This window comes from Hyperoodon ampullatus (assembly GCF_949752795.1).
Source record: "Hyperoodon ampullatus genome assembly, chromosome: 17".
Taxonomy (NCBI): Eukaryota; Metazoa; Chordata; class Mammalia; order Artiodactyla; family Ziphiidae; genus Hyperoodon; species Hyperoodon ampullatus.
Window position 1 is genome coordinate 75,152,236 of NC_136930.1, and position 13,903 is coordinate 75,166,138.

Consider the following 13,903-nt stretch of genomic DNA (forward strand, 5'->3'; position numbering starts at 1 on the left):
TAGACCTGAAACTAATATAATATTCTAAGTCAATTACACTTTAAAATAAAATATTCTGGATCTGAAGATATGAGGCAAAGGCAGTTTCTATTTAAAATCTTACAGAAACGGAAAACAGACATAAAGAATGTCTGGGCCTATTTGATTATTTTCCCCATCAGGCATGCATTTTCTTTCTTTTTTTCAAATTCAGGTATAACTAACTTGTATACAACAAAGCCCACAGTTCTTAAGTGTAAAGGTCAGTACCCCTGCCTAACACGCCACCCCAATCAAGACACAGAGCAGGTAACCCGCAGGCTCCAGTTCGCCAAAGGGACCTCTCCTCTGACTTCCAGCCCAGACGACTGTTTCTGAACTTCACACAAATGGGTCCTGTAAGAAGCACTCGTGTGTGTCTGACATCTTTTGTGAACACGGTGTCTAAGATTCAGCCCTGTGGTTGTGTGTAGTAGTTTGTTCGTTTTTACTGTTGTGCAACATGCCCTTGTTGCATCCATTCTGCTGTTAACGGGTAGGTGGGTTATCTCCAGTTCTTTTCCGTGTGGGCATGCATATTCCCTTCTCTTAGGCAACAGATGGGGGCTGAAGGCGCTGCTTTCGGTTCTGGGGACACAGTAACCAACCATTCAGGCTTGATCTCTAGTCCCATGCTGCTATCACTCTAGAAAACTTCAAACCTAAGGCTTTCAACTCAAAGTCCTTTCCCCTTGCACTACACATTGTCTTCAAATCTGGACTGTGGAATACACATGGGAGGGATGTGGCCTGGCTGAGAACAGAGTCCCCGTCTTGGACTCTCTTACCCCATCTTGATGTTCACCTTTCATTCCTGCTGACTGGCTCTGCTGCGACAGGGAAAACAGCTCAAACATTCATTTCCTTTCTCAGGACACAAAGCAGGCTTTATATACTCAAAACGTTCTCATTTTAAAATTAAAATCCTATCGTCAGCACAGCTCTGCATTAGAAAATGACTGTGTGCATGGCAATAAAAATAAACAAGTAACACAGTTACTCTCTCTTTAAGCAGCACCCAATAGGAAAGAAAGTCCTCTCAATGGACTGAGGTTCTAGTCAAGGCTGCCGGCTCTCTCTGGCCAGTTTGCAAGACAGCTTTTACAGCCGTGGATTCACAGGCACAGAGGCAACTCAGAAACCACTTGGGCTGCACTGAGATCAGAGAAGGGGGTGGGGACACCACAAAGACCCTGCGCTGTAGGTCACAGCTGTGTGCCCCAGGGCAAGAGCCTGCCTTATGTGTGCCGACAGAGGGATGCATCTGAGGGATGCTCGACTCTCCAAAGTGCTCGATAAAAAGTAACCTCATACAATGATGTAAGTCCTAAAACAGGAGGCTTCAATACACAGCTATCGATTCTGATCTGTTAGAAAAAATCTGGGAATCGCTACTGACAAAGCAACTTTAATTTTTCCAGTAAGAACATGACTCTTCCACCCGGGTACAAGCTGACCTCACGGAAGGGAGCGGCAGGGCTGCTCCCAGCACAGTCCGAGGACCAGGGTGGGTCAGGAATGATTTGCTGTTACCAGGTCATGATGAGACAGAAACAGAGGATGAGCATCTTTAGAAATTTCTAGAGCAATCTGAAATCGTAACTTTTAGGTCTCTTGGAGCTCATAATAAAAGTCTGTATACCTTATTAAAATTTTCCTTTTTCTAGTAACTGCTTTTTATTTTATTTTACTAGAGTATCAGGTCTACAGTGGTTTAGGAAAAAAAAATAGAAACGGGTCCTCCTTCACTGACAGCCTGAGAAGCCTGCACAGGGAAGCACCTGGGCCTAAAAGGCTCCATGTCCCGCACAGAGATTCTGCCTCCTCGGGGAAACACGGCAGTCAGACACAGCCAGGGCCTTGTTAGCCAGCTGCTAAAAATAGCCTACCTAAGGGAGCCCTAACAACAGCAAAAATGAATTAAGGGAAAAAAAAACCCCAAAAACAAACGACGAATTAAGGTTCACTGATAACAAATAAATCCAGTGAAAGGGTGTCCAGCTCCTGTGTGATACCAGCGACGCTCCTTTGCAGAATCCCTTCGACACTGGCGAAAATCTCTCACCCCATCTATTACACTCATCTTGGGTTGGGAGCCGCCTGCAGGTATTCCGGGCGACGTGTACGATCTAGGATTCTGGATTCTCATCAATGCAGCGCTCCTGGCTGCTACAGAGAACCAACTGAATGAGAGATTAAAAGCCCTTGGAAAAATTAATGGTGTATTCCTTACCCCTCCCACTGTCTACACGTTATACATTTATTCCTCCACTCAACCCTACAGAAAAGCGTTCTCGCGTTTTACAGAGGAAATTATAATTATTTTACAGATGAACAAATCGCAGCATAGAGAGATTAAACAATTTACGCAGGGCGGCGGTAACTAGGATTTTGAAGTCTCCCCTAGCTGACCCCGGCGCCTAGGCTCCCGCACTCGGTGTGCCCTCACCCTGGCTTGTTCTTCAGCTGCTCAGCCTGCCCTGACGGCCCTGCATGCTGGGCGCCCCCTGCGCTCGGTCCTCTCTGTCACAACCGGGGCTGACCTAGAGGGGCTGCGTCTCGAGGACAGGAAGGATGGAGGGCCCCGGGTGGTCATCCTGTGGCGGCCACTGGAAGGTTTTAAGTCAGAGAAGGCCAGGATCAGACCCGAGGTGTAGAAACGTCACCGCGGCTGCGGCATGAAACACAGCTTGGAGGGGACAGGATCTCAGAGATGCCACGTTCGACGCCCCGGCCTTTACATTTACTTGCCCTCACCTCCTCACCTTCCCCACCCTGGCAGCGGCGCTGTGGCTCGCTCACCCAGTTGCTCACGCCGAGGCCGGGCCCGTCCTGACGGCTCGCTTGCTCTCAGCCCCCCACCTACACTGGCTGCCTGACCAACGGCCAACATTATTCGGCTGAGGACATCAACACTGTTCTGATATTGAAACCATTAACAATGACAATAATAAATCACTCTTGCTTATGAAGATCGATAGGAAACTCTAATAAAACATCACAAACAAAAGACACCAGGACCTTCAAAGGATCATCAACCACGACTTAGTGGGGACTTCTCTCTGGAATGCGGGTCCAGCATAAAACCAAGCAAAATGCTTCATGTAATTCATCAGGTTAAGCCTTTTAAAAGCTTTAAAAAGGTTATTTTTAAAATAGAGAGCCAGCATTATCCTTAACGGAGAAAACTATTACGGACATTACGTTTAAAAATAAAAGCAGGATGGGCTTCCCTGGTGGCGCAGTGGTTGAGAATCTGCCTGCCAATGCAGGGGACACGGTTCGAGCCCTGGTCTGGGAAGATCCCACATGCCACGGAGCAACTAGGCCCGTGAGCCACAACTACTGAGCCTGAGCGTCTGGAGCCTGTCCTCCGCAACAAGAGAGGCCGCGATAGTGAGAGGCCCACGCACACGATGAAGAGTGGCGACCGCTTGCCACAACTGGAGAAAGCCCTTGCACAGAAACGAAGACCCAACACAGCCAAAAATAAATAAACAAACAAATGCGGGGTTTAAAAAAAATAAATAAAAATAAAAAAATAAAAGCAGGCAAGAACCTATTTAATACAAAAGTTGGCAGGAGATGCTTCAGGGGCAATATGAGATACATAACTGAAAATGAAGAAAGCAAATGTTTTTTAAAAAGTGATAACTGTGCATGAATAGAAAAAATCAAAGGAAATCAGTCAGAAAAATTTCATGGGATAAATATTGTTACATACAAGATAATTTCCTAAAAATCAACTGCATATGCATATACGGACATAACAACTAAAAAGTTCAGTGAAAATGAGATACCATTATCAGTGACGGGAAGCTCTAAATGAACGGGCAGTAATTTAATAAGGGAAGATATGGACTTAGAGAACATTATAAAGTTACATGGGAGAAATAAAAGGGATCAGGAACAAATGGAAATGTCCCAGGCTGAGGAGACAGGTACACTGAGGCTGTCACAGGACACAGCACTGACTGGACTCCCCGGGGGGAGTTCATTATACGACTTCATTACTGGATTTTCAACGTGGCTTGGAAGCCATGTGGAGTGACAGAAATGTTACACGTATGGAGAATGGGTTATATGGACTTAACGCATTTATCAAAACTCACCAAACTGTACGCTTAAGTCCTGTGCAGTCCACTGTATGTAAATTATCTGAGTTAAAAGGAACAACCCCTATGGCTGACGAGCCGGCAGCGTCTGGAGCCTCTGATTCAGAGTACCTGACATCACTGGGAAGATGGAGCCTGGGCCTGGGCCGATCACCTTCCCCACCAGCAAGCTCTTTCCAAGGCATGAGCACACTTCCTGAGCCTGTCTGCCCTGCAAATTCCGATCTATCTCGAGGCCTGGGCGCCAACATCATCCTGACTCCGAGCAGCACCCCCAGGCCCCCCCGCCTGCTCTCACCGCCGGCTGCGCTCTGTCAGAGCAGCTCACAGCCGCGGCCGCCTCCACTCTCAGGGCGATCATACACCAGACACTGGTATTTACGTACACTAACTCGAGTTTGAAGAGTTTGTAACACTGCCTTTTTAAAATACAAATCAATGCGGGAAAGTAGGCTCTCTGGACAAAAGGTTAAAATGTAGGGCTAGGGAACAGCAGCTGTATTCTTGGAACTGATATAATATCCAAACAGATTCGCTCAGATTAGTATAGTAAATAATAATAACCAATTTTTGCCACTTGCCTTATAATCTCAAGATACGCTTTGATTTAAATAATTAATTTAGAAGTTTGATATGATGAAACTTTTGTTCAAAAGTGAATGGTTCACAGCGCCCAGTGACATTTTGTATACGTTACAGTAAATGCACGTGCAGAGGAGCACTAGGCTGTGGGAGTGCCGAGCCGTGTGCAGCCGGGCACCCAGTACGGCTGGCAGAGTGGCGGGCACCAAAGACCCCGGCTCGGCCAACGCTACCCAGTGGTCTCAGGCAATTTCCTCATCTCTAACACGAGGGTAATAAAGGGTAGGTGCACTGTCCTTTAGCCTCGCTTCCAAAATCTAAAGTGTACTAAAAGACTTAAGTTTGTTTGTTTTTTTAAGCTGGAAGGAAACTAATTTTGTGGCAAAACCTGACCTGAACTGATGTGAGGGCTGTCTTTACACTTGGTAATGTGAACACCTGTGTTGTGCTGTAAGAGTGTTAGTGCTTTTGGGGCTTCTCTGGTGGCGCAGTGGTTGAGAGTCCGCCTGCCGATGCAGGAGACACGGGTTTGTGCCCCGGTCCGGGAAGATCCCACATGCCACGGAGCGGCTGGGCCCGTGAGCGATGGCCGCTGAGCTTGCGCGTCCGGAGCCTGTGCTCCGCAACGGGAGAGGCCACAACAGTGAGAGGCCCGCGTACCGCAAAAAAAATAAATAAATGAAAGAGTGTTAGTGCTTTTAACTCTGTATGCTATTGGAATACTTATATAATATACAGCATGTGCGTCACATTTCATTAATTTTCTTTCTTTCTTTTTTTTTTTTTTTGGCCGCACTGCAAGGCTTACGGGATCTTAGTTCCCTGACCAGGGATTGAACCTGGTCCCCGGCGGTGAAAGCGCCGAGTCCTAACCACTGGACTGCTAGGGGATTCCCTTCATTAACTTTCTAAAGCAAAAAAATAGTGTAGCACATAGAACCCTCGAGAGTTTCGGATAAAATATTTTGGACCTGTCTCTTCCTCACAGGGTGGTTATAAAGACCGAATGACTTTCTGTATGAGAAATATGTAGGATGGTGACCAACATGTGATAAGTATTTTGTATGACCTTAACCATTAAGCTGCGACAGGGCTGTGTGCGTTAGTCCCATCTGGCAGTTAAGTGACTGTGGGGTGTGTGTGATGTCTGCAGGCCTCAGTTTTAAGAGAAAAAGAAAAGAAAGGTGGGAAAGTGCCTCCACCCAATGTGATTTGCTCCCAGGTCCCCGTTCGTGCCAAGACGGCCCTCAGTCCCCCTGCAGCGAGGGCAGTGGCCACCGGATGGGTTAAAATGTGCCTCACCAAACTTGTGCGCAGCTTGCTTTGTTTAATTTGAAACTACAGTTTTCAAAAAGAAAGCCCTGTATAAAGAATGAAATCAGGATCACAGGTGATGAACCGCTGTCTCGTAAAACCACTGGTTGTTGATTTAATGTTTCTGTGCCTGTAGGACTCCCAGAGATGCATGAACAGCGTTGTATCCCCTCATCAGTGTCTGGTCCCTCCGCACAGAGGGTGATGTAGAGGTGGCCTCGGGATGTTTATGGTCAAAGCGTGAGGGACGAGTTCTGGACCAGCCAGGTGCGGGCTTTGTGGAAGCGCTCTGAGTCCTGGCTCCATCCAGCCTTTCTTCTCTTCAGGCTACTTCAGGACGGCTGAAGTAGCTGTGCAGGGTGACAGGGGAGGGGTCCTAGGGCTGAGGACCACGTGACACACACAGACCACTCTGTCACTGCTCCTCTATCCCCAGGGACTTCTGAGGGGCTGTCGACAAGAGTTGTCCCAGGAAGACATTTGCTGCCCGCAACCCCAGAGCCATGTGGCAGGAGGTCTGGAGGTCTGCATCTCTCAGACCTCGAACCAGAGGAGCCCAGGAAGGCAAGCCCGGGGCCCCCGGGCTATCTAGTCATGTGCCCTGCAGTAGCAAGAGGCAATGTCTTATATGCAAGCTGACACTTCAGTGGGAGTCGTTTCTGTGTGAACGTGGCAGTAACACAAAACCACAGAAACAGTTCTACATCTGAGCGCATGATGCTACTACAGACCTCCTAGAAATTTATCCTGAAAAAGTAATTCAAGAAAAGCAAACGACCCACTATTGCAAGTTCCAGGAAGCAGATGTAAAACAAAGGCTCCTGCTCTGGAAAAGATGAGGTTTGCAATCATTTGCAGTAGAGCCAACTCCAGAGACTTAGGGGCGGAAGAACTTTCTGAGACTCAGTTACCAGAAACCTCTCCTCCTTCTCCAGCCAGCGCTGATCCTCTTCCATCTCCTGCTGCTGCCGGATCAGCCGCTCCTCCATCAGGTGGGTCGGCAACACCTGCCCGATGCCACGCAGGTCCAGTGTTGCAGAGTCCTGGAAGAGGAGTTATAAGGTCCACTCTCAGAAGTCTGTGTATGAGGCTCTTACTTTTTTTTCTGTGTGTCTTTCCAAAAAACAATTAAGCAAAATAGCAGGTGTGGTGGAAGTAGGGTCTCTTCTACTCTGCCGGTGGGAGCAACTTTTCTGAGGGTTACAAGTTAACGTGTGTGAAACAGCTTTAAAAAGCATACAATGGTTCACTTGCAGGGACCTACTCTAAAGAAGTAATCCAAGATATGAGGCAGAGAATGCATCATTAGTTAGAGAGCGAAAAAGTGGAAACAATCTGGAAGTAAAATAATGGGAGGAGGATTAAATACGACACACACATATTACAGAGTATAAAGCATGTGTACTCCAAGGAAAAGAGCTTGAAGAGTGGACAACTACAGATGTTCTTGGATTCAAAGAAATGATTTTTAATATTATAGGAGTGGTTCTTGGTTTTACCAAGAAAATTTAGTAAAAATTAACACAGTCTGCAGAGCTGGAGGCTGTTTGTTCCTTGGCCTCATGTAGGGCTCTGTTTTTCAAATGAATGGGCTAATGATGGTAGCATCTCTCCATCGTTTAGCGAAGAAGATTCACAGACCCAGAGAGCATTTGATCTTAGAATGAGGGCATCTAAATTGAGAAATCTTAGGATTTAGAAATCCTGTACCTTGGGCACAGCCTCATCAGTTAACAAAGCAAAGCCGAAGAACATCCAATTTACCTCCACATTGGGCTGCCACATGGATATCTCCTGTGGTCTGTGATTCCACGAATCCGTTTGGTCCAAAAGAGATGCCTGACCTGGGTAGATGCTGCCAGCCACGGCTGTGATTCCATGTGAGCCAGGGTAGCCAGAGACCTGCGGGTGAGTGAAGCGGCCAGGTCACGGTCTGACGCAGTATGACTTCTGCACAGTTCTGCTTTCCACGTAAAAGGAAGTAACTGAGGTTATAGAGAATAACGTGGCAGCAGAATAACGGCTCCTCAAGCTTGTCCACGCCCTAATCCCTGGAACCTGTGTGAATGTGGTAGCTTACATGCTAAAGGGACTGTGCAGATGTGATTATAAATTAGGAATCATTAGGTAGGGAGATTATCTTGGACAATCTGAGTGGACCCAACGTGATCATAAGGGTCCCTAAAAATGCAAGAGGGAAGCAGAGGGGAGAGAAAGGGGGTGTGGCTACTGAAGAACAGTCAAGAGAGATAGTTGGGCTTTGAAGTGGAGGAAGGGGCCATGAGCCAAGGAATGCAGGTGCCTCTAGAAGCCGGTAAAGGCAAGGAAATGGACTCTCAACTGCAGCCTTGAGAAAGGTTGTCTTTTATGGCCACAGTAGATAGCTAATGCAAATAGACACTAGGAAACCAGAAATTCTTCACTTTGGAATTTTACACTTATTACAGTGCTGAGAGCAGACCATCCTCGGATGTAAAAGCAATGGGCCATAAACATGGTTAAGCCATCTCTCTACAAGTCCCTTTCCTGCCCAACGCACTACTACTCCACCAGCAAAGAACAAACAAAACCCCCAAATGCTTGTCCTCTAGTGAACCAGGGTGGATGGTGAGAGAAGGCAGGCCTTCACAGTCTAACATTGATCACGAAGGCAGAGAAAAACATTTAGTTGGACACGGAGAAAAATTTCAAGGCAGAAGGAAAGTGAGAGGAATTTCTTTACATGGTTTTCCCTCAATCAAGAGAAAGAGAGACAAGGAATCAGTATCTGTTTCCCTAACTCATTAGGCTGGTACTGGGCAGCCAGGGTTGCCAGCTACTTTTTAAATGAGATAAAGCACAGCCAAATCCATATTTCCAAATTCCCTTCAACAAAGATTTCATGCATTTGTTAGGTCTCTAGGCATTGATTTATACCAAAATTCCATACTGACAATATGTAATTACTAAACTTTCAAATAAGATGTACAGGTAGTTCTCACAGTTGATTTGAATGAAAATATTTTAATAAAAAACTCTACTAAACATAAAATGCTGTACCAGTGACTATTTTTGGTCAGAAGGGATATATCACTGCCAGAGAACTTCTAGGAATTTTCAGAACAAAGAGATTTCAAATGATCTAAGGCAGTTTTCTATATGACACCAATGACGTGAAAGGATCAAATGAGCATTTCAAGCTGAAAAGGCCTACAGGAAATGTCCCATAGCTGTTCATATTTACAAGGTAAGGAAATGTGGGGCTTGGGAGAGAATCATTCATTTTTGGTCGATGAAAAAAATGAATGTTTTAATTTATAATATATATATAATATATACTTCCCCACCCCCCAAATGTGCTGAAGAATAAAATAACACATCTTATAACGGTAATGAACGGTATACCTGGTAGTGATTGGTCTGTACCATGTGCTGTGGGCTGGGATGAAACCCTTCGCTGGACCTCGGACTAGGATAACCAGGTCTGCTGGGCTGTGAACAAATCAACAGAGCATCACATGAATAAGTATTCTGATTATTTTGGTAAATCTGCATTTTATTAAAAAGAATAGAAAAAGATAATTTTCTATAAGAGCTTAGATGGAAAGAATGATAAAGCGTGTGAAGACATTTCCATGGGGTAACAGTCTTTTCAACAAATAATGCTGGGACAACAGGATATCCACATGCGAAAAATGAAGCTGGACCCCTTCCTCACAACATACATAGAAATTAACTCAACATGGATCATATTTCTAAACGTGAGAGCTAAAACGATAAAGCTCTTAGAAGAAAACACGGGAGTAAATCTTTGTGACCCTGAGTTAGGCCGTGGTTTCTTAGGACGCCAAAAACTCAGTCCACAAAAGAAAAGAAAAGATAAACTGGACTTCATCAAAATTAAAAGTTTTGTATTGCAAATGACAACATCAAGAAAGTGAAGAGACAACCCATGAATGGAAGAAAGTATCTGCAAATCATCTATCTGAAAAGATTCATATCCAGAATATACAAAGAACTCTTATAAGTTCAACAAGAAAGTGACAAATAATCTAAGTAAACAGTGAGCAAAAGATCTGAGTAGACCCAAAGAAGACATACCAATGGCCAATAAGCACACAAGAAGATGCTCAATACCATTCAGCATCACGGAAACGCAGACCTGGAGGCTTTCCTCTCTGCTCCTCACCGGCTGGGAGCACGTGGGTGAACCAGCCGGATACTATCTCCTCATCTACAGAACTGGGTTGACTTGGAGGGACCCTGAAGTCACTTCCAGCTCTAAAATCCTCACTGTTTGACATGTGAATTTAAAGTTCAGAGCAAAAAGAACGGTCTCGTCTGAAATGGAAGATGAAGTCAATGAAGTCTCCTAAACCTGAGGGATTTAACAAAGTGGAAACTCAGGGCCCTCCAGGTGAATAAAGACCAGAACTGAAGGAAACAGACTTGGGGCCCAGCGAGCCCAGGGGAGGAAGGAAAACGCCTCAGTGCTCGTGTCGCTTTCCTGTGGACACAGGTGGTCCTGGATGAACACACACTTCGCTTTGGCTAAGTTCTGAGAGAGTCTGAGTCTCGAAACAGTGTCCCCCCCTCTGCCTGGAATGCATGCTGCCTCCTGTCCCGGGTCTCCTGGGTCACCCCTCCCTCTCCCTCCTGACACAGAAGCATATCCCCTGCTCTCCTCCGAGCACGTGGACTGCAGCTACCCCTGCACTTGCTCCCGCCCTGCTGTGCGGGCCTGTTAAGCCTCTGAGGGTGGGAAGGCTCCCCCACCCCTTTAGCCCTGTCGCATTTCAGCCCCCAGGTGCAGTCTACTCCAAACTTAACTAAATGTGAGGATAGATCCCCAAGACCCCCCAAAAGAGGGAAGGGCATGAAGGCGGAGTCACGGGCTTTGCTTGTGTGCTAGGGTGGCAATTCTGTTCCATGAAGCCCTAGGGACTACTCTTCAGATTTATATTTTTAAAGGTTTCATTTGAACAAGTGGTTAAAAAGAGGTAAAAATGTTTGACTATCTCTGTACTCTGACATTTCAGTGGCAACAGCCGTTTTAAAGGTGTGTGTTAATATGTATGCATTAGAATGGTCGTGTGGCAAAGGCTTCCTGGAGTCCAGGTACGGGAGGGCGCAGACCCAGGAATCAGGACAGTGTTCACAGCTCTCTGACGGGTGGACAGCTGTGTCTGCTGGCTTACATTGTGGAGGTGGCAGGTAAGTAACACAGGCAAAAAGAAAAACTTTTACTCAAACAAAACAAAACAAAACTTTTACTCAATGTGTCCTACGTGTAGAGCTAGGTGTTGTATGTACAATCTGAGAAGTCTGAGAGCAATGGTACAAAGAAGTATTATCACCCCATTTTACAGAGGATAAAACAGAGGCTCAGAGAGGTCAGGTGATGCGAACAGGCTGCACAGCTGTAATGGCAGAACTGCCCGCCTCCAGAGTCTGCTGTGCTGTGCTGCTACTCTATGACAAGCACACTGTGACTCACCAAATAAAAGGGGAATTACAAAAGGAATGATCAAAGAATGGCAAAATCTCCACAGAACATCCTCCAGTGGCTCAAATACTTACATGGGTAGCAAACGGTAACACCTGTAAAGTTGCATCTCAAAATAAAGATAAAAGATAAAAATATGAAAACATGTCTTACAGAAGACGAAACTACTGCACCAAGAATACCACAAAATGGAACTCTGTTAGCCACCCGCTGTGGAGAGCACGGACGCACTGCTGACAGTTCTGTTTTCCTTCTCTACAAGTACGGACTCAGCGTGGCGGCCAAGAGGGCAGGCCAGGAAATGGCCAGTGCCGGGCCGGGGCAACTTGCCCACTGTGCCTCAACAATGAAGTGGGGAGAGGGCTGCCACAAAGATCGAACGAGCTGAGCTGGGCTGAGGTATCCAGACGTGTCACCTGCTACTAAGTACAAGGTTTAGCAGGCTGACTGCATCTCCTCCTCAAAGACAGAAACTTGGATTTTCATGAAGCAAACGATGGAGTTGGGGGAGTTTTTGTTGAAAGCCTCCCAAGTGAGGAGGAAGAAAAAGGAAAACCCAACACATCCTACACTCGTGGTCCTCAGCTGGATGGCAGTGCCCCCGATGGGGGCCTAGGGTACTGAGAGGGCGCTCCTGCTGCCTGCAGGGCCCGGCACTGAGGGTGGCAGGCAGGTGGGAGGGACAGCGGGGCTGAACAGCAGGGCCTGTGCCACGTTCAGATCTTTGTCCACCTTACACAGGTAAAACAACAACAGGAGCCCTGTAGTCTGAACCGAGAACCAACTCCATCTGACATACAAACACAAATGATATTTTGCATAGTTTATCAGACACTGAACTTTCCAGAAGAGCAACTACTGTAAATACAGATGGACAATTTTACTTTGTTTCATTTGAACTTTACCAAGATTTTTCACCCTTCTAGAAAAATCACATCATCAAGACGAATGAGATCCATAGTCAGTCGTGGCTGCAGGGTCTGCGAGTGTAGCTGCTGTATCCAGGGCACGCCTACCACACACAGGTGCGAGCACCTGGCTCCTCCACCACACCTCCCAACGTAATTATACTGGAGTATTTTATACAGCTGTGTGCATAATGCTATTAGAAGTTACTTTTATTTCTCTTGTACAGTTCACAGTCTCTTGGCTGTATTGGTATCTTGAAATTATTAAGTCATTTTATAACCTATGTATTTTATTTCAGGATTAGTAAATGGGGCATTATAAAATATTTTTTATATAAATGGAATGCTGGGTCTGATCAGGGCTGAGAAACACTATGCTGAGGCAGCTATTCTCAGGACCCCTTTACATTCTCAGAAATTAATGTGGACTCCACGAGCCTTTACTTACCTGGAATATATCTACCAATATTTACATTATTAGAAATGAAAACATCCAGCATCTGCATATATATACTAATGTAGGTGATCTTCTACCCATTAAATTTTTTTTTTTTTTTGGCCGCACTGTGTGGCTTGTGGGATCTTAGTGGGGTCTCAGTTCCCTGACCAGAGATTGAACCTGGGCCCTTGGCAATGGAAAACCTGAGTCCTAACCACTGGACTGCCAGCGAATTCCCTCTACCCATTAAAATTTTAATCTGGAGACTTCCCTGGTGGCCCAGTGGTTAAGAATCCACCTGCCAATGCAGGCGATACGGGTTCGAGCCCTTGTCCGGGAGGATCCCACGGGTCGCGGAGCAACTAAGCCCGTGTGCCACAACTACTGAGCCTGCGCTCTAGAGCCCGCGAGCCACAACTACTGAGCCCACATGCCGCATCTACTGAAGCCCATGCACCTAGAGCCCGTGCTCCACAACAAGAGAAGCCACCGCAATGAGAAGCCTGCACACCGCAAAGAAGAGCAGCCCCCGCTCGCCGCAACTAGAGAAAGCCCGCACACAGCAGCGAAGACCAATGCAGCCAAAAATAAATTAATTAATTAAAAAAATTTTTTTTTTAAATCTGGGGGCTGCCAACCTTTTAATTTGGGGATCAAAGAGTAAATATGTACTTGGTCACGCCGTGCAGCTTGTGGGATGTTAGTTCCCTGACCAGGGATTGAACCTGCACCCTCAGCAGTGAAAGTGTGGAGTCCTAACCACTGGACCGCCAGGGAATTCCCAAAGAGTAAATATCTTAATCTTTTTGAGCCATACTGTAACGGAACCACTCAAGTCCGTCTGTGTAGGGGGTACCCAGCCATGGACAACACAGAAGCCAAGGGGGCAGTTCATGCAATAAAACGTTCATCAACAGAAACAGGCAGCGGGGTATAGTCTGCTGACCCATTCTGAAGGGTAGAACCATCTCTGACTATAGAAAAGAGCCTCAAAATATACATGTTGAAAACATCCTAAAGAAAGAAATGTGAGGATATTTAA

At 46.2% G+C, this 13,903-nt stretch overlaps 1 protein-coding gene across 25 annotated transcripts in view; it reads right to left on the reverse strand.

Annotated features, from left to right (window-relative positions):
• PTK2 (protein tyrosine kinase 2) overlaps positions 1-13,903 on the reverse strand; it is a gene marked incomplete at its 5' end in the record, with an annotated part of 198,079 nt that overhangs the window by 21,166 nt on the left and 163,010 nt on the right. For all 25 annotated transcript variants that reach the window (XM_079722516.1, XM_079722514.1, XM_079722518.1 and 22 more), the window contains 3 exons: positions 6,941-7,072; positions 7,794-7,931; positions 9,414-9,500. In XM_079722516.1, coding sequence (XP_079578642.1) covers positions 6,941-7,072; positions 7,794-7,931; positions 9,414-9,500 — 357 coding nt within the window. The remainder of the gene's footprint in view (positions 1-6,940; positions 7,073-7,793; positions 7,932-9,413; positions 9,501-13,903) is intronic.